The sequence below is a fragment of the Sceloporus undulatus genome, chromosome 3 (genome assembly GCF_019175285.1).
Source record: "Sceloporus undulatus isolate JIND9_A2432 ecotype Alabama chromosome 3, SceUnd_v1.1, whole genome shotgun sequence".
In the NCBI taxonomy this organism is placed as follows: Eukaryota; Metazoa; Chordata; class Lepidosauria; order Squamata; family Phrynosomatidae; genus Sceloporus; species Sceloporus undulatus.
In genome coordinates this window covers 209,918,717-209,943,457 of record NC_056524.1, presented here as the reverse complement: position 1 = coordinate 209,943,457, position 24,741 = coordinate 209,918,717, and the positions used below count along the sequence as shown (strand labels likewise).

The 24,741-nt window shown below is 38.8% G+C and overlaps 2 protein-coding genes across 3 annotated transcripts in view; both read right to left on the bottom strand.

The window, feature by feature from the left end:
- Positions 1 to 24,741, bottom strand: part of ACTR1A (actin related protein 1A) — a 515,484-nt gene that overhangs the window by 404,009 nt on the left and 86,734 nt on the right. The gene's annotated exons all lie outside the window — the stretch shown is intronic.
- Positions 1 to 24,741, bottom strand: part of ARL3 (ADP ribosylation factor like GTPase 3) — a 47,842-nt gene that overhangs the window by 13,926 nt on the left and 9,175 nt on the right. The window contains exons 1-5 of one of the 2 annotated variants that reach the window (XM_042457646.1): positions 16,763 to 16,801; positions 8,868 to 9,011; positions 7,400 to 7,516; positions 1,730 to 1,780; positions 797 to 982 (exon numbers count right to left, since the gene is read on the bottom strand). In XM_042457646.1, coding sequence (XP_042313580.1) covers positions 797 to 982; positions 1,730 to 1,780; positions 7,400 to 7,516; positions 8,868 to 9,011; positions 16,763 to 16,789 — 525 coding nt within the window. In that variant the 5' untranslated portion in view covers positions 16,790 to 16,801. Of the gene's footprint in view, positions 1 to 796; positions 983 to 1,729; positions 1,781 to 7,399; positions 7,517 to 8,867; positions 9,012 to 16,762; positions 16,802 to 24,741 lie in introns of those variants that run through there. The other variant, XM_042457647.1, reaches the window with a different exon arrangement.

The following is a 24,741-nucleotide window of genomic DNA, read 5'->3' as shown; positions in this document are numbered from 1 at the left end:
GTGAAATTCAAGCGAATGTGTGTTTGTATTGTTGTATACACAGGCAGAGGTATTCTTAACAGACAGAGAATAATGATGCTTGATGGGGAGTGCTCACTGGACACTAAAATTTGCTTGGAAATTGAAGATGGTAGGCCATCCTGACATTATGGTGCTCTACAGATGGGTGCAATGGGGTTGTTACGTGTGAGGGGCAGCACCTCCAGATGCCCATTGCCCCTCGCACGTGACGAGGGCGGCAAAATGGTGCTGCCCTGTACAGATGGGTGGCGCCATTTTGACACAATGGATGCTTAGTATCCGCACATCGCGACGCCATTGTGACGTTGCGAGTGTGCCATTGGCACACTGCAGCGTCACAATCACGCCACAACCCCCCACCCCACTTTTTGCAGTTCTTTTTGCTGTGCAAGGAAGCCGTGCAGTTTGTCCGCTGCAGCTTCCTTGTGCAGCAAAACAAGGCACGGGCAGACTGCCTTTTTTGGGCAGTCTGTACCCCGCCTATATATCTAAATAGGTTAGGAAGGCAATGGTAATACAGAAATGGAAGCAAGAAAACCAATATAGGAGGGCAGAAAATAGTTGAGAACTTAAGCCGAAGGAAAAGACTGCATCTTATGAAAGTGTTGATTTGCAAAAGCAGCTACCTCCCATTCTGCACACCAAGCAAAAGTGTTTGTTTTGTTCAACTTTTACAAGAAATACACTGTATATTCTCCTCTACAATACGTGGAATGCCTTTCTTACAGAGACCCCTGTAAAAGCTATTAATAGTCAATACATTTTGTCTCCTCACCGATACACCTTCTCCCGTGAGGGCCGAACAAGACTGAATCTGCCAGACTCTGTCACGGATTGTATGTAAGTTCAGACCCTCTGCAATTTCTGCAGCAGGGGCTGCCGTCAGCAAATCTTGCTTGTTTGCAAAGATGAGTACAGGAACACCACTCAGTTTCTCCTCATCTACGAGCTCTGCCAGTTCCTGTAATCACAAAGAAATATGCAGATTTTTTCCCTCAAAATCTTTGGCATGAAGTAGCTGATCTTCACCTCTAAGCCTAGGGCAGACACTATACTCTTAACTTTTAATGAAGCATGAAGACATTGTGAGTGCACGAAACACACTTAGCAATTTCACACTTCTGTGGAGGCACCTAAAGTTTGTATGTCCCTGTATGAAAGGTATAATTAAGCCTTAAAACTCCAATATGTGGTAGCAGACCAAACTACCTTGTTTCATATGGCCTTTGATCTAGAGCTGGCTCTTGGGACTGTTTTAATTTGTTGCTGTTGTGATGTTTAAAAATTGACTGTTGTACATATTTCCAGGGAATCCCTGGGAACTCGAGAAACAATAAACAAACACTTTTTAACAGTAACACCAACAACTGTTGAGGCTACAATTTTAACGCAAATTCTTCCATATGTATTTATTATAAAGGACCCATTTTTTTTCATTAAGTTCATCTGATATTACCGGTCAAATCCATTCACTGGCAATCCCAACTCTCTGAAGATCAAGACTGATGACATAGCAAAAAAATAACACATGCTGGCAGACTTATCAGCATAGTGGAGCAGCCCTTGAAAACAGGTGGTTTTATTCTACATATGTTTCAAATTCTGCAGGCTGCTAACTGCACACTTTGAACTAGAGGGGACAGCACTGATCAAACCTCGTCCCCAAAACAAAACCCCTCCTCATAGAAGGCAGCTGTGAATGACTTACCTGGCCTGTTTCTTCAAACCTCTTTCTATCAGCACTATCAATGACATAAATCTACAAAGAAAATAAAAAGAGTTAAAGGTGAAACTGAAATGTATGATACTGTGTCCTAAAAATAAGTGAAGTGCAACAATGAGACTCCACATTAACACCTTTTTGCAATTACAGATACTTATTTGCAATTACATATACGTATTTGAGCAGAAATTAATTCCTGTTTAAATATGTAGACCTTGCACTAAGGCACAGGATCAGAATGCCAGCCACCTTTCATTAAAAAACAACAATGCCCTAATTACACACATAAATAGCAGTTACAGATACACAGATGCACAATACAGTTATAGATACACAATATATAAGTTACAGATACACAGTATACAAAGGGGGGGGGGAAGCACAAAATTCTAACAATGGAAGACTTTAACAAGATTAAGAATAAGTTGCATGTGTATGTGAAGTCGAAGGCTTTCATGGCCGGCATCTGTGGCTGGCATAACGTCAGGAAGAAAATCTTCTAGAACATGGCCACATAGCCCGAAAACCCCACAAAAAACCTTGCATGTGTATGTTTATTTCCTGAATGTGAACTGAGAGACTCGTTTACCAAGTGGTAACTAACTAGTGTAGTGTTTCTATAATTACTTAAGTGGTGAGAAGAATTTCTTCTTCAGCTTGTCAGAAGGGGAAGTGGGTCAGGTGGATACAATTATTGTTGTAAATTAGCTTCTGAAGCTCTATAACTTCTCCCCACTCCTCAAGTGTCTTATGTCCCATTTATGGGTTTGATGTGAAAATTTCTGACATGTGCCTACATTCCTTTAGACTAGCTAACAAAAAAACCCACAAAGCTATCTATCATAAGGAACAGATTTTAAAAGTCTAGAATGTTGTTCATTCTTCAGCTAGCCAGTGAAACATCATTGTTTAGGTGAACTGAAAACATGGAACATAATCAGCCATGTACAGGTTGAGTCTCCCTTATCCAAAACACTTGGGACTAGAAGTTTTGGATTTCATGTTTTTGGAGGATTTTGGAATACCTGTGCTTGCATATATGTACATGATGAGATATCTTAGAGAAGAGACTCAAGTCTAAACAAACAATTCATTTATGTTTCATATACACCTTATACACACAGCCTGGTGGTAATGTTATACAATATTTTAAAATAATTTTGAGAATGCATGAACAAGTTCCTTGCTTGCACACATGTCCCCTTAAACTACTCCTTTGCAAGCATGGCAATTAACACAGGAAGTCTCTAACAGTTTGAGTTGGGAAATTACAGAATAAGCTAGGACCTAAAATTATGGTTGAACACTGGTTTAGGATCCTGGCACAAGTATCCATACTGAATCAGTAGTTATTTATTTGTTTTGAGATTTTCCTTGACCATCAGGGTTATATCCCAGCATGTTTAAGTAGTTACAATCTGTACACAGGAACAATCTGTGTATCTCTCTCCCAAAGACAATAATTGTGGTAGTGAGGTGCCTCTGCTGTTATGGTGAAACATTAGTTTAATCTTTACAAGAGAAGCCTGCTCTTGAATCACCCACCAGATCCCTGTAGCATCTGGCTGTTCCCTAAGGACCTCTCATCTAAGCTTTATTTGTGAGAGGCAACTCACTCACAACTTGAGACTGCAAACCTAATGGAAATACCATAATGAAAAGCACTGCACCAACCAAGATACACACACATCAAGTGCCTACTTCCAATAACTAGAAGGCTCCATGCCAAATAGCTGCAGGTGTGTGTCTGAATATGCAATCATTCAAATAAACACACCTTTATTTGACTGTGTGTAGCTTCCAAATAGCACAGGTGTGGGTGGCTGGAGTATCTCCCATTCAAGCACACCTGCATGTTTATGAATGTGCAATCACTTCATGTGTTAAAAATATTCTTGGAGGGGCCTCTCACTTGTGTAATATGCTTCAGCTTGGAGCTAAGTCAGGCATCTTAACAAGTATGTTGTTGGTTTACAAGAAATGCACACCAGGCTAGTATGGGTTCTGTGTTCTTTTCACAGTAAACTGTGGGTCATAATTAAGCAAGCAAAAAGAATCCTAATCACAGATTAAGATTCTTTTAAAACAAAAAACTCTAGGAACAATCAAAATAATGCACCAGATAACAGAATACAAAGGAACTTGGGACAAATGATAGCAAAAAGGAGAGGTATAGCAAAACTGATTTCAGGTGAATCTTCCGGTCTTGTGTAAGGAAAAAAAACCCAAAGTTACTTGACAAACTGCTTGGACTGGCGATAGCTAAAGTAAAGTAAACATGATTCATCTGGTCTTAGAAAAAGGTACTTCTATTTTCTTTGTCTTCTACTATCTATACAAGGGGGCGATGCTAGATTTTTAAAGTTCACTACCCTTGTAAAAATCATCATGGCTTAGCCAAACCTGGCACAGTATAGGTCTTAACAGTCAATCAAAAGTATACACTGATTGTTCCACATAGTATTTTAGCACCCAATATTCTAGTTATAACATATATTCTTCTTACATCTGTAGTACTGCAAAGGAAGATTGCAATACAGGTTTATTAAATAAAACTATGGAGTTCTGAAGCCTGCAACTAACTTGTATACAACATCCCTAGTAATAACTGCAATAAAATCCTTGTTAGCTTAGAATATGTCTTTAAGATTTCCCTTGTAGGTCTTCTAGAGCTGGACTTATTTTCAATAAAGTATCCATGACTGTAGGCCTCACACACCACACACATTTGTGAGAGACCAATACTGATATAAATTCAAAACCTTTTTATTCTCCAAGACTTTTAACTGAACGATCTATGTCATTTCTGATGTTACGTGATCTCAGAGGGTCTATTTGATTTTAACTGGAGTTTGATTGGCCTTATTGCTCTTCTAACTTTTATCTAGACACTTTTGTCCTTTTAAGTGGACAGTGTATTTTATATGTTGTTCTGTATATTTTTAAATAGAAAAGTAAGAGGTAAAGTCTTATGGAGAATAAATCTGTATGTGTGGCTAGGGACAGTTGCTCACACAGCTGGGTTCTCTCCTCTCATCCTAACTGGGTTCTCACATAAATTCCCACTACATATTTTCTCATGCCAGCTCATAGCCCAAGCAGGTAGACTGGTTTTAGGGGGAGGGAAAGGGGGCAAATTGCTTGCATAAAGTGTGGGTATAGCCCATAGAACACTTGGCTCTACACAGGAGAAACCTTCCTTTATTTGCTGATCAGCAGGCCTTCTAAAAACTTCCTTCATTATGATTCAGGTGGCCAAGTGACTGAGCTGGTGCAGTCTAATGGTTCAGAGTAGGAGCTATCAGCCATCAAAACCACAGTTCAAATTTCATAGAATCATAGAATCCTAGAGTTGGAAGAGACCACAAGGGCCATCCAGTCCAACCCCCTGCCATGCAGGAAATCTAAATCAAAGCATCCCTGACAGATGGCCATCCAGCCTCTGCTTAAAGACCTAAAAGGAAGGAGACTCCACTACACTCTGGGGGAGTTTGTTCCACTGTCGAACAGCCCTTACTGTCAGGAAGTTCTTCCTAATGTTGAGGTGAAATCTCTTTTCCTGTAGCTTGCATCCATTGTTCCGGGTCCTGTTCTCTGGAGCAGCAGAAAACAAGCTTGCTCCCTCCTCAATATGACTTCCTTTCAAATATTTAAACAGGGCTATCATATCACCTCTTAACCTTCTCTTCTCCAGGCTAAACATCCCCAGCTCCCTGAGTCGTTCCTCATAGGGCAAGGTTTCCAGACCTTTCACCATTTTAGTCGCCCTCCTCTGGACACGCTCCAGTTTCTCAATGTCCTTTTTGAATTGTGGTGCCCAGAACTGGACACAATATTCCAGGTGGGGGCTGACCAGAGCAGAATACAGTGGCACTATTACTTCTCTTGATCTAGACACTATACTTTTATTGATGCAGCCTAGAATTGCATTGGCCTTTTTAGCTGCCGCATCACACTGTTGAACTCATGTTCACACTATGAACTCCCTGGATATCCTTACAGCACAATCCTGTTCACATGTTACACACAGTAGGCAAGAATGTAAGAGCTACTTCCCCCTATACTGAGGTGGGAAAATTCAGGGTTAGGGCCTACAGCAGTGGGGAACAAATATAATATCAACACAGTAATAAGTTCAGTTTCAACAGATTGCTAGTAGCAGCAGAATCCTTATATTTGAAAACAATGCTAAAGCAAAGGGCAAAGCAGGGAGCATGTTCCCACTCATCTGCTTGAATAATTGTAATTAGTGAATTACTTTGTGCAAAACGAAGTATGTGTTCCAATCCAGTTGCCATGCCTCCGATCCTGCCCCTGCCTTTATACATCTGGAATGACTGTTACTTCCAGGACAGCCAAAAGGCAAGTTTTGCTTTGTAGCTGACATTTCACTTGCTCCCTACGGTGGGACAAGAAGATCTACCGTGTTGTCCTATTACAATGTTCTTTTCCACTGAGCTCTCCAGCAGCTCCTCCTATTGCTTATCTTTGTCTTGTGCACATAAGCCTCACTCTTTTGGTATAAAACATATACCCTTCACACAGAGAGTGACACAACTGAAATGTTTGGATTTATATGATTAGACCTGTGAGACAATTAATAGTGGAAGCTGAACTGCTCATATGCAATTGGATGGGCATTACAACTGGAATGGCACTGTCCTTTCCCTGTAGGAACCCGAATGCTTGCCTGAAAATCTATAGTTTGTCCATAGAAAGTCTTTCTTCAAACCACTCTCTGTGGGGAGCCCTTTTATGTATTGTGCCATTGTGATTTGCCATGAGAACAGTGCTCTGGTATTTCTGTCTGCCTAGCTGATAAGTATGTGTTATTGGACACAGTAACTTTATGGGGTTATTTGGACATTACTGAATGTATACTAGTACATCCCACACATTTGATGTGTAGATGTCCTCAGTAAGTGACCTAAAGAATACTGAGAGATGATCAAAAATGGCCAGGGATGCTATGAGCTATCTGTAGTACTGCTACACTGGATGTCATTTCTCTAGCTATTATTGTGGTATTGTTTTGGCTGCTATGAATGTATAGCTTTGCAGCTACATTTCGCTGGTGTTAGATCTGACATAGCAGGATCATAGGACTATCCTAAGACTCAAAATACTATCTGTTTGCCTCATTTCACTATCTGTAATATGAAGATAACAATGCTGACTTGCCTTACACAATTGTTGTCATTATATTACTAAAGTAATGAATGTGAGGCCTTCTATATATTCAAAAAATAAATGGCACCTGAGCGGTTCTATACGTACTGTGCAAAGATGCCACAGGGAAAACAATTCAGTAAAATTGGATTTCTGTGTACAATGTAGCTGTTAGTAGCACCCTTTTTATGTGGTTTATACAGTAATGTGAAGAGAACAAAGATTTGAGCAGAAAGATTCCACACTGTAACTTGGTTCATGTTTTTCAGCCTGTAATGTCGAGCAGTTTCAAAGGAAAGGCAATATCAAATGGAGCCTACACAGATTAAGCATTTGAAGACCATTTAAAAATAAATATTTCCTCAAATTTCATATGTGCACTCTGGATTTGCCAGTGTTCATACTGGCAGAGTTGGTCATGATGATGAATTCTTAATTTTAAGAGTCACTGTGCCATTTAATAATACCACACTGGCCAATACTTACCAGGATATCAGTATTCTCGAAATAATTCCTCCAGTACGGCCTGATTTTTCTCTGTCCACCAATATCCCACACATTCAGCTTGAAACCTTGTGCTTGCACACTTTTAATGTTAAATCCCTGTGGGAAACAAAGATAAAACATAACTATTGTTAACCTAATTCCTGGCTTCAAACTCACAGGCACGTATCATTCACAGCTTATATATCATCACTCCGGAAACTCTAACAAGATAAGGCCTCTGTTGCTATTCAGATGGATTGACTGTGGCCAAGGTGAAGGATACAGCAGCCTTGCATGGATTAGAGTTTGTTTCTGTCAGAGCTATGAAGATGTGTGCTGCAGCTCATAAGACGAAAGAAGGGTACAGTGAGAGGTGACAGAACAAAGCAGATAAGGAGAAAGCACATTGAAGGCCTTGCAAGAAGCAAGCTTCCACTCCTGAATGATGAGCCCAATGTGTGAGATAATGAGAAGCAGAAGTCTGTATGTGAGTTGATATGAGAAAATGAGAAGCAACAGCTGAACTTCTGAAGGGCCCATTTCATCAATTAAAGCTCCAATTGAAAGGGGTGTGCAACTGGAAAAACAGGATGTGGTGTGGGCTGGCAACGAGCTGCCACACAATACAGGCGATTGGCTCTAAGGCTGGAATCTGAGGGTGGGCTTTTGCTCTGAGGCGTGGGAGCATCTTACAGGCAATGTGGTCATAGTTTAGGACTGTGGGGAAAAAAGATCCAATCTTGCACATTCTCTAGCACCACCTACTGGGTAATTTTTATGATGTTGTCAACTGGGCATTTATCGTGTGGGTCATTACATATTTTAACAGTTACACATTCTAGAACTGCATTATGTAACTGCAAAAATCTGATATTTGAAACATGTAACTGGGTGATCTTGGGCCAGTCATAGTCTCTCAGCCTCAAAGGATGGCAATGGCAACCCCACTCTGAAGAAACGTGCCAAGAAAACCCTGTGATAGGTCACTGTAAGTCAGAAACTACTTGAAGGCAAATATGACCACAAGATCTACTTAGAACTTGATCTAATCTCTTGAAATGCAGTTGATCCTGACTTTCTAGTGTGTGTTTGCAGCCTAATAAAGTTTTTAAAAATAGAATTATATACATGTTTCATTACAATGATTACACAAGTTGGGCATGTAATATATATACATTAATATGTCTATATTTGATTGTGTGATCAGAAAAGAAACACTGTTAAAGACAAAATTATTTACCACATTGGGCTGAAATCAGAATCTGCACATAGTCCTTTAAAGCATAAATGTAATGCTTGCTTCCTAATTACTTCCATTAAATAACAAGAAACTCAAAGCTGTGGGTAAGGGGAGAGAACTTTGGGCCCATGGATTCCATTTATTATGTGTCCCTCATACACAAACCTTAAGAATTAGTGGTGCATTCAGACATGCAATATCAGGCAGATCAGAAGTACCTTTCCTTACCTGTGTTGGAGTGATGTGGGTGATATCTTCAGATGCTAGCTGTTTTAAAAGTGTGGTCTTGCCCGCATTATCCAGTCCCAGAAGGAGGATCCTGACCTCCTGGTCTGGTGAACTCTTCAATTTACGCAGAATTGATAGCAAACCCTGTGCCAGTCAGAAATATGGGAGACTTCCTAAGTGCTATTTTCATTACTACAAGTTCCAATGTTCTGAAGTACCATATGGTCTCATACATCAGATGCTGCACATGAATAAAACAGTATGGGTCTCCATCTGCAAATTCGAATCTAAAATATATGAAAGAAATAACTACAGGGGTGGGGGATGAAAAATTTTACACAGTGGGTAAGATTAAAAGGAAACAGAAACAAAACCTATGAATTAACCTAACAATAGAAATGATTTCAAAAATCAAACAGAAGATAAAACACAAAGGCAAGAGTTTCAATATTTAATATATGGCAAATAGCAATGCCGGGAAATGAGCATCCAAGGCTCAGAGATTTCAGAGACCGAGCCAACTTCTAGTAATGTCATGGGAACAGGCCTTGAAGATGTCACTGAGCATGATACGTTAACCATCAACCACAGTAGTTCAATGCATGTAATTCAAATAAAAACATAAAATGTAACAAAAGAAAATTATTTCTTTGGTTGGAAATTAAAATTTCCAAGCTCTGCATTGAAGAAAAAAATATTTTTCCTCAGCTGTTTTAAATACCTTAGCCAGCACTGCCTTTAAAAACACACGGGAGTTGTATTTCAACTAACTAAACTTTTCCAAATCTGCTTTCAAACAAAACAAAACAAAAGCCCAACATTTCCCAGCTCTGTTTTTAACACCCTTGTAGGCAGTGCTTTCAATAACACACAAGTAGTCTATTCAACAAAACTTTCCCCAGCTTGCTTGCCTGCCTTCCCTCCCTCCTGTCAGGTAGTGATATCCTCCCTCACCTCCAAAATAATATCCAACATAATACTGATACTAGGGAAGCAGAGATATTTCTACTGATGAAAGACCAACAAGGCTATACTAACCATGCATGCTTACTTAAAAGTAGCCCTATTGGATTTACCCTATTGGATAACTAAAATGACTCAAATCTAACATATTACAGTTATCATTTCAAGGTATTCTGCAGACAGGAGAAAAAAGACTTGGAGAGATGGCGAAGGAGGAGCAAGATGGCACCTTTAACTAGGAGAAATGGAACAAAAAGAGAAAAGGGATGAGAAAGAGAAAGACTGCTTTACAGAAAACAGCAAAACCTATGTACCACTCAGATCAAAAAAGAAAATTGCACCTGTACCTTCAACCATTTAGGGCAAGGTGAAGAAGATGAAAAGAGACTTGGGGAAGTTAACCATAAACCACAAAGCAATAAGCCAGGAGTACCATATCCCAGCAATTCTGGAGCGAGCAAATACTGAAGCAGTTTGGTATTTCCATGCACTAATAACTCTCTCCTGCTGGGCTCTGGTGCCAACTGCAGTTTGAGAAACACTGAGAAAGGAGGTGGGAAGGGGAAGAAGTGGCTAGGCAGAACCCTTTTGGAGTCTATAGCAGGGATACAACAGTAGGTCACAACAGCATACGTTTTAAAATATTTTCCTATATTCAAAGTGATGCTCTTATCCTGAGATTCCTCCCCTCTCCATAAGATCTGGAGGAAACTGGCCTGACAATCATAGTCCAGCCCTGAGATCTGGGAACCAAAACATCAAAATCAAGGAGCAAGATCATGAAAAATGTACATCAAATTATACAAAAGGTAGTTAATGAAGAGGAATAAGTAAATGATGCAAGTTCAGAACAATACAATAACAAAACAATAGAACTGAAAAATAAGCAGCAAAATTGAGAACTGAAAAAGGAGAGAGAAATGAGAAATTGGGAGTCCACCTAAAAGAATATCAGCATAATCAAACTGACAAATAATCAGAACTTGAACTAAAGTACAGCTATGGCAAAGCTGCCACTTTCAAAGCTTAGAATAAACTGATTTTAAAACTGTGTGTTTTTGCAGTAGAGTTCTTTTGGAGATGAAAAGATACATTTGATAATATACTAGCATCGTGCCTTATAGAAGCAGCAGTAAAAGAGACATTATTAATTTTAAATGTGATCAGGAGCCAAAGGAAGATTCTGAAGGAAATATGATTCAGGTTTGTTCATTTTCAACTTTTAAGTGTGTGGCTGTTATATTATCCAATATGAGATTATAATTTATAATAGTATTAGGAATGGAATATAATGTAGGGGCAGAAACATGAATTGGAATATTATCAGCATAAATATAGTGAATCTAACCAAAAGAATGAATTAATAGGCTAACTGGGAAAATATGCAAAGCAAAAAGTAAAGGGGACTAAGCTTAAGCCTGGTAGATCACCAGCAGATAAAGAGAAAGGAAATATATTGAACAGTAACATAAATTAAAGCATGAAGGAAGAAAACTTCAGAGCAAAGAAGAGATAATAGGCTTAAACACAGAGACAAGAAGAGTGGTAAGCCAAGCATTACAACATTCAGAAACATGACGAGACTGAAAAGAATCAAGAAGGATTTCAGAATATTATTTATTTATTATAAAGAAGCAACAGATAAAATATAGCTAAACATAATGCAACATAAGAAACAGAAGGATCATGCATAATGTCCAAGGTCTTAACTAGATTTTTGATGCACTGATTCTAACCCTCTTTTGGTGCATCCATGAACTCTACTAGAGGGTCATGTAGCAACAGACGATGGCAATTGCTCAGAGACAGCCCTAAAATTTATCATCTTCTTTTCATTCTTCCAGCCTTGAAGGTTATCTCTCCTCATATGACTCCCACTAGTGTTAGGAACTGCTGTTAGTATCAACAGATGTGAAAAAAAGATTACATTAAAACTAAACAATTCCTACTAGTGGGATAGTAAAAAAAATAGCCAAACTGTGTTTTGAGTTTTTATTAACTTTGCCATCAACCAAAACCCATGTGTACAAAATCCTGTAATCCAAATGGTACTTTTAGCTTAATTTAACTGTACCTGATACCATGCCATGAATTCATGCTGACAGTTCACGTTATGCAAAAATGAGCCGCTTTCAACCTATCAATGTTTTCAGGCTTTAGAGATCACGAAACTCTCAACTCCCTGCATTGTGCGATGAAGAAAAGTTCAGCAGATTTCAAGTGACAGACCCTCAAGATAAGAGTGGTTTTCAGAGTTTTCAAACAGAATATGCCTGGGAGATTATTTGCAATGCAAAAATTCTAGAAATAACGGTACAGTGGTGGTGTACTTACTCAAACACCTGTGTTGCTCTGAAAGAAGTGTCAGCTGTAAGGGGATGCTGGCTAGTGATATGCAAATATATTTGAGCATTTTTATGGAATCCACATAAGGCAGAAATCAACCTGAATGGCTACTAAATGAAAAAAAGTTATAAAAATCAGAAGACCTGTTTTCTACTTTCAGTTTTCTTTTGTTGCAGGAACTATCTGTACCTCAAGTGCCGTTGTTTGCTCTTGCTTCATGAGTATTACTGCTAAACTCTTAAAGCCAAGTATCTCTTACAAAATAACCAGAAAGTTATTAACAAAATATAGGCACTCAGTTAAGTCTTTTCAAGTAAAATAACCAAAAGAAAACATATTTGTACAGAAACTAGACTTAACATTGAATCATTACGTAACACCTTTCCATAAAAGAAGGAAGTACATAATGCTAACAATCAGTAAGAGCACCAGTAAAACTCCAGAGGAACACGAATTAGAACAGTTAAATGAAGCTGTTTTCAGAAACCAACTAATAATTCAATGTTAATTTTTGATAGCATGTCACCTGTCCACGGTTATGTGTACACAGAAACCCATTATGCTATCCACATAGCTGCTGCAAGATTGTTATACGAGTAGAATCTTAGATTCCTATTGGTTCTGTTCACATTTTATTCAGATGAAGAATTTCTACACAAAAACACTAATAGTATCACTTCACTTTAGTATTAAAGGCACAAGCAAGTTACTACATTGTTTCTGATGAAAAGTAGCAGCAGCCTTAACAGCCAGTACTCCAGCCTTTCCATGAGTATCACATGTGATTTATACACAACTGACTGTCAGTGAATAAGATTCAAAGCTTCCATTTTCTACCTCTAGCTCTCTTGGCAATATAAATTCATAAATGTACTGTGAACTTTTAGAGTTTAATCTGCCTTGCATCCTTGTAACTATTCACCTCATCCAAATATTTTTAGGATGCAATCCTTTGTTCAGTTCCTTGGGCGTAAATTCTACTGAACTCAATGGATCATACTTCTGAGTACACACAGAACTGTACTATCAATCATCATTGTGAAGACTGAATGCCTTTATTCTACCAACAAACCCCTCCACAACCTGTCCTTACTCACTAGACCACCACCCCATCCCCTGTCAGTGGCCTGGCACTTCCATTTGAGATACCTTAATGAAGATTAAAACAAAGAGCTTTTACTTGAAAGCTCAAGGAACCGATAAGAAAAGCATCAGTATTAACATATTGGGACATCAAGTGACACACATAAGCAAGAGCAGTGGTTTTCAAACTGTTCTTGGAATACAAAGGCAAGTAATGTAGCCAAGCTTCCTAGAAAGAAACCATCACCATCAATCTTTCCCTGTAATGCTGCATCACAGAGCTGTATTAGCCATATTTTCTATATACAGTATATAATCTCAATTCAAAAGTCCAACAGGCCTGGCCAGCATCCAATGTATGCTGCTTGCATACAGAACAGCATACTCTCCAACATTTCACAAGTGAGAACTGGGACATATGTAGCCAATCAACATTAGAGTATGGCCAAGATGGCAAAAGCTATTAATGAGATCGAACAGACAAGCTAGGAGAAGCTGCAGCAGTTTGCTTTTACCTGAGTGCACAGGGAACTACAAGATTCTGTCCCTCACTTGTCCTTTTACTCCTGCTAAATTAATTAAAAAGAAGAGAGAAAAACTAGGACATTTTAAAAGCAGCTGAAAAGTAGGATGGCAGGGGATTAAATGGGATCAATTCTCCCAAACTGAGATAGTTGAAGCGTATAGAACAGTTCTCTATCAGTGGTACACACACCACTGAAGAGATGTGGGTGTTGTCTAGGATAATGGACTACAAGTATCATATCAATAAAATTATTCCAAATACAGTAATTCTGCAATTTTTTATTTATATTCTTTGTGTTTTATAGTTACCATAGCACTGCACTGCTACTATACATAACACTGTCCGGTACTACTGGACTAGGACTGAGAGAGAATTTCCTCTTAGTCATGCACACCCACTGGGTGACCTTGGGCAAGTCTCACTCTCTCAGCCGTGGAGGCAGGCCATATCAAATCACCTCTGAATTAATTAGAAAACCCTTTAACAGGATTACCATAAGACAGAGTCAATTTGAAAGCACATAACAACAATATAGCAATAAAAAGTTGTGTTCAGCATTATCATTTTCTAGTACTAATGAAATTATTTATACATATATTTACTCTAAAGTGCAGTACTGCCATTTCTGTGTCCTTAAAACTTACTGTAAAAAGTTAAACATAATACCAGAATGTCTGTAAACAGTGGACTTTTTGGCTCTATAATGGTGAGATCCATGTTTTTTGATAGAATAACTGGTGGAACGTAAGCTACATATGCTTTAGAACTACAATCTGCAAGCCACAGAATCTTCAACATAGTTGAGGTTCAATAGTAGATAGTTGGTAATTCTTCAGTAGATAAGTTGACATGAAAAAGGTTTTCTGCAGCAAAGGTTTTAAAAACACTGCTCTGCACAAAGTTTGTCTTCTGGCTATCTCTACACCCTTAATTGATTCTAACACCAACTGAGCTGGGGGACAGCGTCATGAAAGAATCATAGTTATTCTGTTTTCCTGACCAGCGGGAATGAAATCTCTGTTTTCCGCTACCACTGCATTAGATGAACTGTTGTCAGCAGAGCTGTTCCAAACAGTAAAGGGCCTTTAAATTTTCTCTGCCAGAAAGTAAACCATTAATAGCCTACTGGGGTCTTTTTTAGTTCTCTATCTTTCTGATAAAACTGCTCAAAATTACTCCATCATGAATTCCACAATTAAAGCAGAATCTTGAACTCAAGTGATTTGTCCTCTTTTGATTAACTTTAGATCTGTGTTCAAATTCTCTTTCCTCTAAAATGTAATAGTCTATGCAGATCAAACATTTTGAGGCACACTTGGCTGACACAGCTAGCCTGACTCATTTCTATATGGCTTCTGCTTTAGTTGTCTTTGTTGATGCTTTCTGTCTCGAGCTTATATGGTATTACAGCTCTATTGATTTAGATGGAGTTTTCAATTACTTTTGGCATGGTAGGCCATGCTATTTTACATCAGTTTCAGTTTTCAGTTGGGCCGTTATGTTTGGCTTTCAAGTACTTCCAATCCTCTTGTCTGATCAGACAGATAGGATGATGTACTTTTGTTATATGTATATCTGTCTATTTTTATGAATAATAAAAAAGGATGATTATCAAGGATGCTGCTCTGCAGGAATCATTGTAGACACCAATCTTGCTTAACATTCTGTGAAGCCATTGGGAGAGATCATTAACAGTTAAGCCAATGATACTTGATGAGTTCTGTATTTCAGTTACTAAATACAGTATCTGGAATGCTGCTACAATATCTGCTCTAATTTATTGTCAGTAAACTGTGGTCACATTGATTAGGGTTAACAGATTAGAATTTAATCAAGCCAAATCTGAGGTAATGCTAGGTAAGGTCTAATGTATGGTCAGTTTTCTTGTGATCTGTGGAACATCAAAACAGGTCCAGAATCTGACAGTTTTATTTGACCCAGATGTGCTTTTTGGTAAGCATGTTGCTGTAGTACTTTTCTACAGTATAAGCTTGATTTGTTGGGCCAAAAGGATCTTGCTGTGTTGCTTCATGCACTTGTAACCTTCAGACTTTATTAGTGTCTGTGAAGAAAAGTCAGCAGCTTTGGCTAGGGCAAAAAGGAGACCATAGACCTCCTCATAAATGTGGAGCAGCATATTCTGCAGATCTCACTTCAGCTACACTTCTAGCAATATGTAACCAGATTCAGTTCAAGGGGCTAGGGCTTACCTTGAACACTCAGTCTCAGTCCAACAAATATAAGAGAAACACCTCTTTGTATACTGTGTTTCAAGCTACCTTCAATCTTCCAATTTTTAACTCCACACTAAGTGAAGAGGAATGCTATGACAAAGAAAAGAGTCTTTACATTACTTGTCCAAGGCTGAAGAATGAACTTTCCTCACCCTAGACTGCAATTCTATACTCCTTTAAAGGTCTCCCTGAAAAATGCATCTCTTCTGTTTGGCTTTTGTTTTAGCTGGCTATTTTTCTTAGTTCTTATTGCTGCCGCTTTAAAATAGAGGAGGGAGCAGATAATTTGTTGAGAATGCCTTACTGACCATTGTATGATACTGTGAGTGCCAAAAGGTTGGCTAACAGATTTTTTTAAATAATTATTATTATTATTATTATTAATGCAGAGAAATGCTGATTTCTTAGCTCAATTGTGGCATTTGACAGCAGATATCCAGTTAAAGAAATGTTGATTTTTTTTTTACAAACAGATCCAACAGATAATTTAAGATCATTAAAAAAATAACATTAATAGCATTTTAAATTGGATGAATGGTTTCACAGACAGCATGTAAACAGCGTTACTAATAACCATTACCAGCAATGGCATTAATAATTTATTAATAGTCACTGTGATGATTTTTAATAAGCTATTTTATCAATAGCTAAAATATTGGGGAGTGAAAAGGAAGGGTTTTTAGAAAAAGTTTAGAAAGTAACATTCAAAATATATCAAATATAGTTTCATTCTAAGTACTAACATAATACATATCAGAACTGGCCATCATCTGGAATTGTCAAAGTTTTCATTCTCGTTCTTCTTGGTGGGTTGACTAGTCTCCTGATTATAGAGCACTACCTTGTATTCTGGTAAATGATTTCATCAGTGGACCAGGTTGTCAAATTCTAATACCAGTTTTCTTATCCAGGTTATTTCTGTGACATCACTAAAATTCCATTCTAGACTGCTCACTTAACAGCACAAAATGCTGAACACTGTCCCACATCACTGCAGCTTTTAAGTAAAAAAGCTTCTAAGTGAAGAAATTCTACCCCAGGGGAACATTGCCTCTTCTAGGCAGGAAGTAACAGTGTTTCCTGTTTCAATAACTATCACTTGAACAATATGGACTGCATCAGCACTGCAGAAATAATCCAGATGGATACTACGTTAACTGCCATGGGTCCATGCTATACAATCCTGGGAACTGTAGTTTTGTGAGACATTAAGCTTTTTCAGTCAGAGAGTTCTGGTGCCATAACAAACTACAATTCCCAGAATTCCATAGCATTCAGCCAGACAGTTAAAATGGTTTCAGCCTGGATTATTTCTGCAGTATGGATGCAGCCAAGGTTTACAGCAGGGGTAGGCAACCCTTTTGAGCCAGGGGCCGGGTTGCTGTCCCTCAGACAACTGGGGGGCCAAAGCCAAAAAATAAATAATTAAATAATTTTAAAATAAATAAATAAATAAATAAATAAACCGGGACAAATGTAGGACAAAATTTTCAAATGGAGGGCACTTTTAAAATAAAAAATGGAGGACATGTGAAAAAAATGCTGATTTTTAAAAAAATGTTAAGATAAATGCATGTTTCTGAGGCTTCTATAGACAATTGCCCCACCATGCCCCTTGCGCGAGACGCCAAAGGCCCCGGCGGCAATCGGCGGCAGGACCGGGCTGGGGCCGGTCCCAAGGCCTTGCCGGGCCGCATCCGGCCCGCGGGCCGCAGGTTGCCTACCCCTGGTTTACAGTGTCTTTGTGCTTTTGGTGTCTCTGTTCTTGATACTATTCTCATTCTCTGCCATTGCCTCCTGTTTTGCCCTTTGATCCTGATACCTCTTCTCAAAAGACTTCTAGCTTCTGTCTCTCTCTGGATCATTATGTATGGCTCACCTCTGTCACCCTAAAAAGCATGGGATAGGATTTCAGAAATGTAGAAGAGGGAACACGGAGAGAAGGAAACCCTATTCTTTACAAAGAGAAATTAAGCAGAGATAAGGAACCTGCAAACTGGGCCACAGGGACCAGTTTATTGAATGACTGACATTCTAAGTAAATTGGAATATAAGGATACAGTTCCAAACTATGAATTTTTATACTCTGGCAAAAAGCCACAGCTTTATAATGTAAATTATCAAAGCACACATCTTTGAAATCATGTCTCATTGGTGCCTTTTTCTGTTTATTTGGGTAACTTCGCCTTTCTAAGGAGTAGAATGTGGTTCAGTGGACTGTCTAGTCAAGAGAGAAATTGTATGTAGAACATTGTGTGCAAATAATGATCAACTGAGGTTTCTGCACAGTCAGCACTGGCAGGGCATTAACTGAAAAGTTTGTCTCTGAAAACAGACACTTAGGTTTTTCCCTGACAGACATATTTGCTCAATCATTCACTGAGGCCCAGTTTGCTAGAGCCTTTAGCCTTTAGTAATAATACCCTTTTTCCATTATAGCAATGCTGGTACGTAACAATAACATTAACCTAGTCCCATAAGGCATGTCTATATTAGCCCTCTTAATATGGAGTACAGTCGGACCTAGGTATCCATGGGAGATCTGTTCCGGACCCCTCACACACACACGGATACCAAAATCCACAGGACCTCAAGTCCTGTTGTCCCCAATGGCAGCACGTGCACATGACCGTACCACCATTAGGGACAGCCTCCACTGTCCCCAACAATGGCGTGTGCATGCGGCCGTGCCACCATTATGGACAATGAGACATCAAGTGAAGTTCCATTGTTCCTAATGGCAGTACGGTCGCACACCTGTGCCACCTCTGGGGACAATGGCAGTTGCTCCTAATGGGGGCGCAGCCACGTGCACATGCTACCTTTGGGGACAACATGGGCTTACAGTTGGCAAGTCCACAGATAGCGAGGCCCTACTGTATTACACTCCAGAGCTGCCCTGGGTTGAAACAATGCAGGCCAAATGTGTCCAGACAGGCTACCAGCTGGCACCACATCATCCCACTGATCCATCCCCATTGGTGTTCCGCCTGGCTGCCACCTCTGCTGAGGTCAGAACAGGGTGCCTCATCATGTGATCAACCAGGAGGGGGTTTCCCCTTTCTGACCTCAACAAAAGTGATGGCTAGGCTGTCACAGAGAGCTGCTCCACTGGCGTGGCTGCAGCAACAATGAACACCAAACGGAAACATCACCAGGATGATGTAGTGGGTGTGGCAACAGCAAACATGTCTCAATGGGTCTCCCTCTGAGGCCAGCTCTTTCTGTTGAGCTGGCAGACCCTGAGCTAGGGAAGCCTGAGCTAAGGATGACCCTTAGCCAGTGCTCTTGGGGTCCTCTGCCATAGCCACCACCAAGGAAGGGGGGAAAGGCAGGAGAGAGGAGAAGAAGGGAAGGCCAAGAAAACTCTCAAACCGCTTTCGGAGAAAGGAAAAACTTTGCTGGCTCAAAGAGACACATCCTGCTAGGAGCTTAGGCAGGAACAAGACTGGGCCCTGGGGGGCTAGTTCCTCCCTATATAGGGGCCGGTCTTTTGTTTATTGTCCCTGCCTACAGGAGCAAATAGGAGGAGCTTAACCCAGAATACAGGAGGTTGGGACCCTGTCTGCTGGGAAATGCATGGACAGCTGGCTTGCTCTGGATCCAACCCATTCATTCCACACTTTCCTGAAAACTCTGGAGTAAACAGCATTTTATATTAAACCAGATTAACATCTTAAAGAAGCAGATGTGTTACATGTATCATGAGGACAGATTGCACTGAGTATGGGGCGAGTATGGGCATTTTGGCCAGTGGAGACAAGCCCATAGACTGCATGGACAATTACAGGTAGTTTGTTAATGTAAACTGTCCCATTTAAACCTGAACTCAAACTGCTATGCTTGAACTGCAAATCCACAACCCCCTGCCTGTTTATGCATAGTCCAGCTTCAACAGAAAGACTTTGCAACTCTTTGAAAGAGCAGCCGTTGTTTTGTAAGCCATATTAATAGTATTATTCTAATACAGTACTCAAGTTTTATATTTATGCAACACTCTTGTGGTATCACAGACTGTCTACTAAATCTTGGCTTTCTTCTATGGCTCTTACTTTACCTTGTTTGTAATGGCATATAAAGGTAGTAGTTTGATGTCTGCCTGATAATGAGGAACAGAAAAACCAACATTCCATTTTACAAGCTCTTCTAATTGGTGAACTATTTTGCCAGAGGTCCATTTCACAACCTGACCTGTCATGAACATACATTAAGTTGTCAGTGAAGGAGAGAAGGAGTGGTTTGTAGTAGACAGTGTTTAAACAGAGTGCAGGTGGACAGAAATTTTCAACTACAATGACATTTTTTTAAAAAGTTAAGAAACCATATTCATAAATCAGTAAAATTGACAACCTTGATTTGGCCCTATTTTGTGGTGCCTTATTTAGGGCTATGAGGCAAATTCCTCACAACTTACAAAGTAAGATACTTATGTTATCTTGTTTATTATATATGGGCCTAATCACATGTCTATTTCACTCTGTGAGAACATCCAGTCACACAAATCTATGGCAAGACGTCATCTGCCATATGCTAAATTGAGCCCAGACTGCCCTGTCTTGTCATCATAAACTGCTCAAAAAATCTCTGACAGCCTAGCCAAATTGATAAGGGATTGATCAAATACACAGCACCAGTACGAGCATGATGGACTTGCTACAGGCTGATGTTGTTTTAAGTCAAGAGAAAATTGTGCCTGTTGTGGGTTGAAGTAATCATATAAACAGATACTTGGTGAATAAGGCTTCTTCATGCAGGGGTTTCCTCTTTCTTCACTCCTCCATTTTCTTTTGGTTTTATTTCTTTGTCTAGTCTGGTTGAGCCTTTAGAGGCATCTAGCTGATTTAATTTTATAAAACACTTGGTTATTCAAGTATTACAATGCAGATATGATCAGAACTGGTCTTGCTTTGATAGTTTAGCATATAAGGAAAAAAACATGATCTGAAAATGTTGCAAACTAACATTGTTATCCAGAGCATATTGACTTCTTAAAATGGCAGTTTAGAATGACAATTTGTACGTATCCAATTCTACCATAACTGGAAATTACAATATTATTGTCATAAATTCTTTTAGTAACTGCATTCTTTTAACAACTGCATTGCTGCTTGCATAAAATGTAGCAGACCAAGCAGTAACAATTTAAAACAAAGGGTTCCTGCTATTTCTTCTTTTATATCAGCTACTAGTAGACTAGGGTCCATTTGTATTTATTCCAAATCACTGAAGTTTACTTCAGCAGTGAACATTTCATCTCAATAGATAAGCCATACCAAAGTGGACTGCTGTGATTTTCTCCCCACTGTGTTGGTAGTGCAGCTACATACTGCAGAAATAAACTGGTTTGACACCACTTTGGTGCCACAACAAACTACATAATTCCATAACATGGAGCCATGGCAGTTAAAGTGATGTCAAGCTGGATTATTTCTGCAGCACGGATTCAGCCTAGGCATTGACAGTGGTAGTATCTTAGGCTTTTTGCTCCATTCCTGACCCATTCCATTTAATGCATTTACCCTAATTTTAGTGTAAAATTTTTTTTGACCATTTGTGTGTATGAAAAGGGAAGCTATGTAGTACCACATTTTGCACTAAAAAATTCTGCTCACAACTCATGATGTGGTACCACTCTTGAAATAACTCAAAAAGGCCAAAAGGAAGATAGAAGAATTTGAAGATAAATTTAAATTCCTAATCACTTCAGAGAAGTGTTGTAATTAGACTGGTAAGTGGCTCTCAGACCCATTGATCAAAAATTGGAAATGAAAACCATGAAATTATCTGCTGTTGAAAATGCGACAAATGAAACTTTTGAAGCTTCTCATAGTAAGCCAATTAAAATATTCAGAACTTTGCTTTTGATGTTACCAGTATGACTGAAAAACTGGAAAAGAATTATGAAAGGGAAAATATTCCCTTTGGGGAAATCCAGGAGAATGAGCAAGGTGGGATCTTATTACAATATCATCTCAAGGAGCTGAATCTCAACTTTGAAACGCAGAGAGTAGACATAGGCCTGTTATAGACTGCCAAAATAAAGCTGCTTTGGGTCTATTTGGAGGTATGCTATTTAAATGATGCATGGGCCCTAAGAGCCCAGAGGTCGCGCCAAAGCCACACTCGGTTCCTAAGCACTGGAGGGCAGCTTTGGTGCAGCTTCTGGATTCTTAGGATGCATGCATCATTTAAACAGCATACCTCTGAAGAGACCCGAAGCAGCTTTATTTTGGCAGTCTGTAACAGGCCTAAGTTAGTAGATGAATCTCTGCTTTGCAGGTTCCTAAATCTGCTTTTAGAAGAGATAGCATTGTAAGATTCATGTCATACCCCTAAAAGTACAGATTGTTAGAACACTCAACACCAACCCACTTGAATATAAACGTCTAAGAGTTTAAATGTACCAAGATGTCTCTCAAATTATGCTCAACAAAAGAAAGGAATTGCAACTCATCTCCTTTTTTCTGCATAAGGTAGCATAAAATATTCTTCTTTAAAATATAGTTGACCTTCCATATCCACTGATTTTTCATCCATGGAGTCAACCATCCATGGTTTAAAAATACCTCAAATCCAAAAAGCAACCTTATTTTTGCCATTGTATATAAGGGACATCATTTTACTATGCCATTGTTTAAATAGGACTTGAGCATCCATAGATTTTGGTACCCACAAGGGGTCCTGGAACCAAATCCTAGCAGATACCAAAGGCCACATCAGGGTCAGTTTGGTGAAATCTGCAAGTTGATGAACATGAAAATTCTAAGGAACCTGGAAAGACCACCCGAAAATTCGTACCTTGCAGGAAAAGAGCATGTTGAGGAATCACAAGAATGGAAGAAGAAAAATTAACTATTGTTGCCTGCCAGTGTTGCTTTTGTTCCTGGTTTTATTTGTTTTTTCTCCCTTACTGTGATCAGCTTCTAAATTATCATCTTCATAGTTTTCCCTGGCCTGGCATCCATCTTGCTCATACTTACATATTAGAGGGTGGCTATAAGGGGATGTTATTCATGAAGACTATCCTGTTACTACAATTATTCAACTCTGTTATGAAGTGGAAAGTGGTAGCATGGTTGTTTAAGGTTAACTCTTGCTTGCTCTCACAAACACCTATTCAGCAATAGCAATGATTGCTATGATTCAAAGAAGTTTCTCTGGTCTCCTACCTGTGATTTGTTCGGGGGGGGGGGGAATCCAGTATTATGGCAGATAAATGAAGCTTTTTCACAATAAATTCTTGTACTAAGAGGAATTAACTTCCCAACTAGTACATACAGCTTTACAAGAAGTTTGAAAATCACTCTTCTGTTCTACTCAAGGAACTGCTGCTATCATATGGCTGTCTGTAGGAGTGTGGGGGTTAACCTATAGAAGAGGACAGACACTATGGTATACAAATAATTCAGTTTAGCAGGAAAGAAGAAAAACAAACCAACACTGAGTTTGTCTCTACTTCAGTAGCTTAGGTCCAAGACACACTGCAGAAATAATCCAGTTTGAGACCGCTTTAACTGCTCTGGCTCAATGCTCGGGAATCCTGGGAACTGCAGTTTTATGAAACATTTGGCCTTCTCTGTCAGAGTGATCTGATGCCACAAGAAACTACAATTCCCAGAATTACCTAGCACTGACCCAAGACAGTTAACAAAATAATCAAATTAGATTATTTCTGCAGTGTGTTTTGGACCTTAGTTTTCATGTTAATTTTAAAGTTTCTGTGTGCTGCTTAAATATGCGTACATATGCAAATGTTTAAGTTTTTCTAACAAGATTATTTTGACCAGAATATCAACAGTTTCTTCGTCTTGCAAAATTATTTCATATACTGTAAAGCAAATTGGTAGATTTAAAAAACTTTTCTAATATAGTCTGAAAATAATACCAAAACGTTTTTTAAATGTTTGCTATCATAAGCATGTAAGATGGAATGGTACTGAGTAATTAATAGTAGAGGAGATGAACAAATGTATTATAGGAATTGAATAAATTATTTTTACCATGCTTTTATAAGGATGCTTGATTTCAGGCATTTTAATAAAGAAGAACAGAAATAAAAGAAGTAAGCAATGGTATTTTCTTAAAGGCCTAGTTCTGAAATATAGGAATACATTAACATTTAGGTAAATATAAGGCTACTAGACCTAAATGAAATGTGTAAGAAATTGCTTGTATGCGTTGTTACACAAATGTTGTTAGCTGAATGTGTTGTCTCTTGTTACAATATTTTCTAACTAAGACATTTTCTACACTTGGCCCTCCATATCCACAGATTCCTTATCCATGGATTCAAGCATCCATGGCTAGAATTTTTTTTTTTAAATATACAAATTCCAAAAAACAAAGCTTGATTTTGCCATTTTTATAAGGGATACCATTTTACTATACCATTATATTTAACAGGACTTGAGCATCCACAGATTTTGGAATCCACAGGAGATCCTGGACCAAAACCACAGCGGACACCAAGGTGCCACTGTAACAACTATTGCAAATATTTTAACATTTTATGTATCAACATAAAAATATATTGTGATATAATTATCTACACCATTAGACATTTGCCAACATTATGGTAATTTTTAAATGTTAGTAAAAAGCAAGAGGAATTATTTATGCTGATAAAATGCCAGTGTAATTTATTTGATCATGGCTGCCTACCAAAAAGAGGAGGTATTTTGCAAATGCTATTATAGGAACTATGAATATGTACTGATTAATC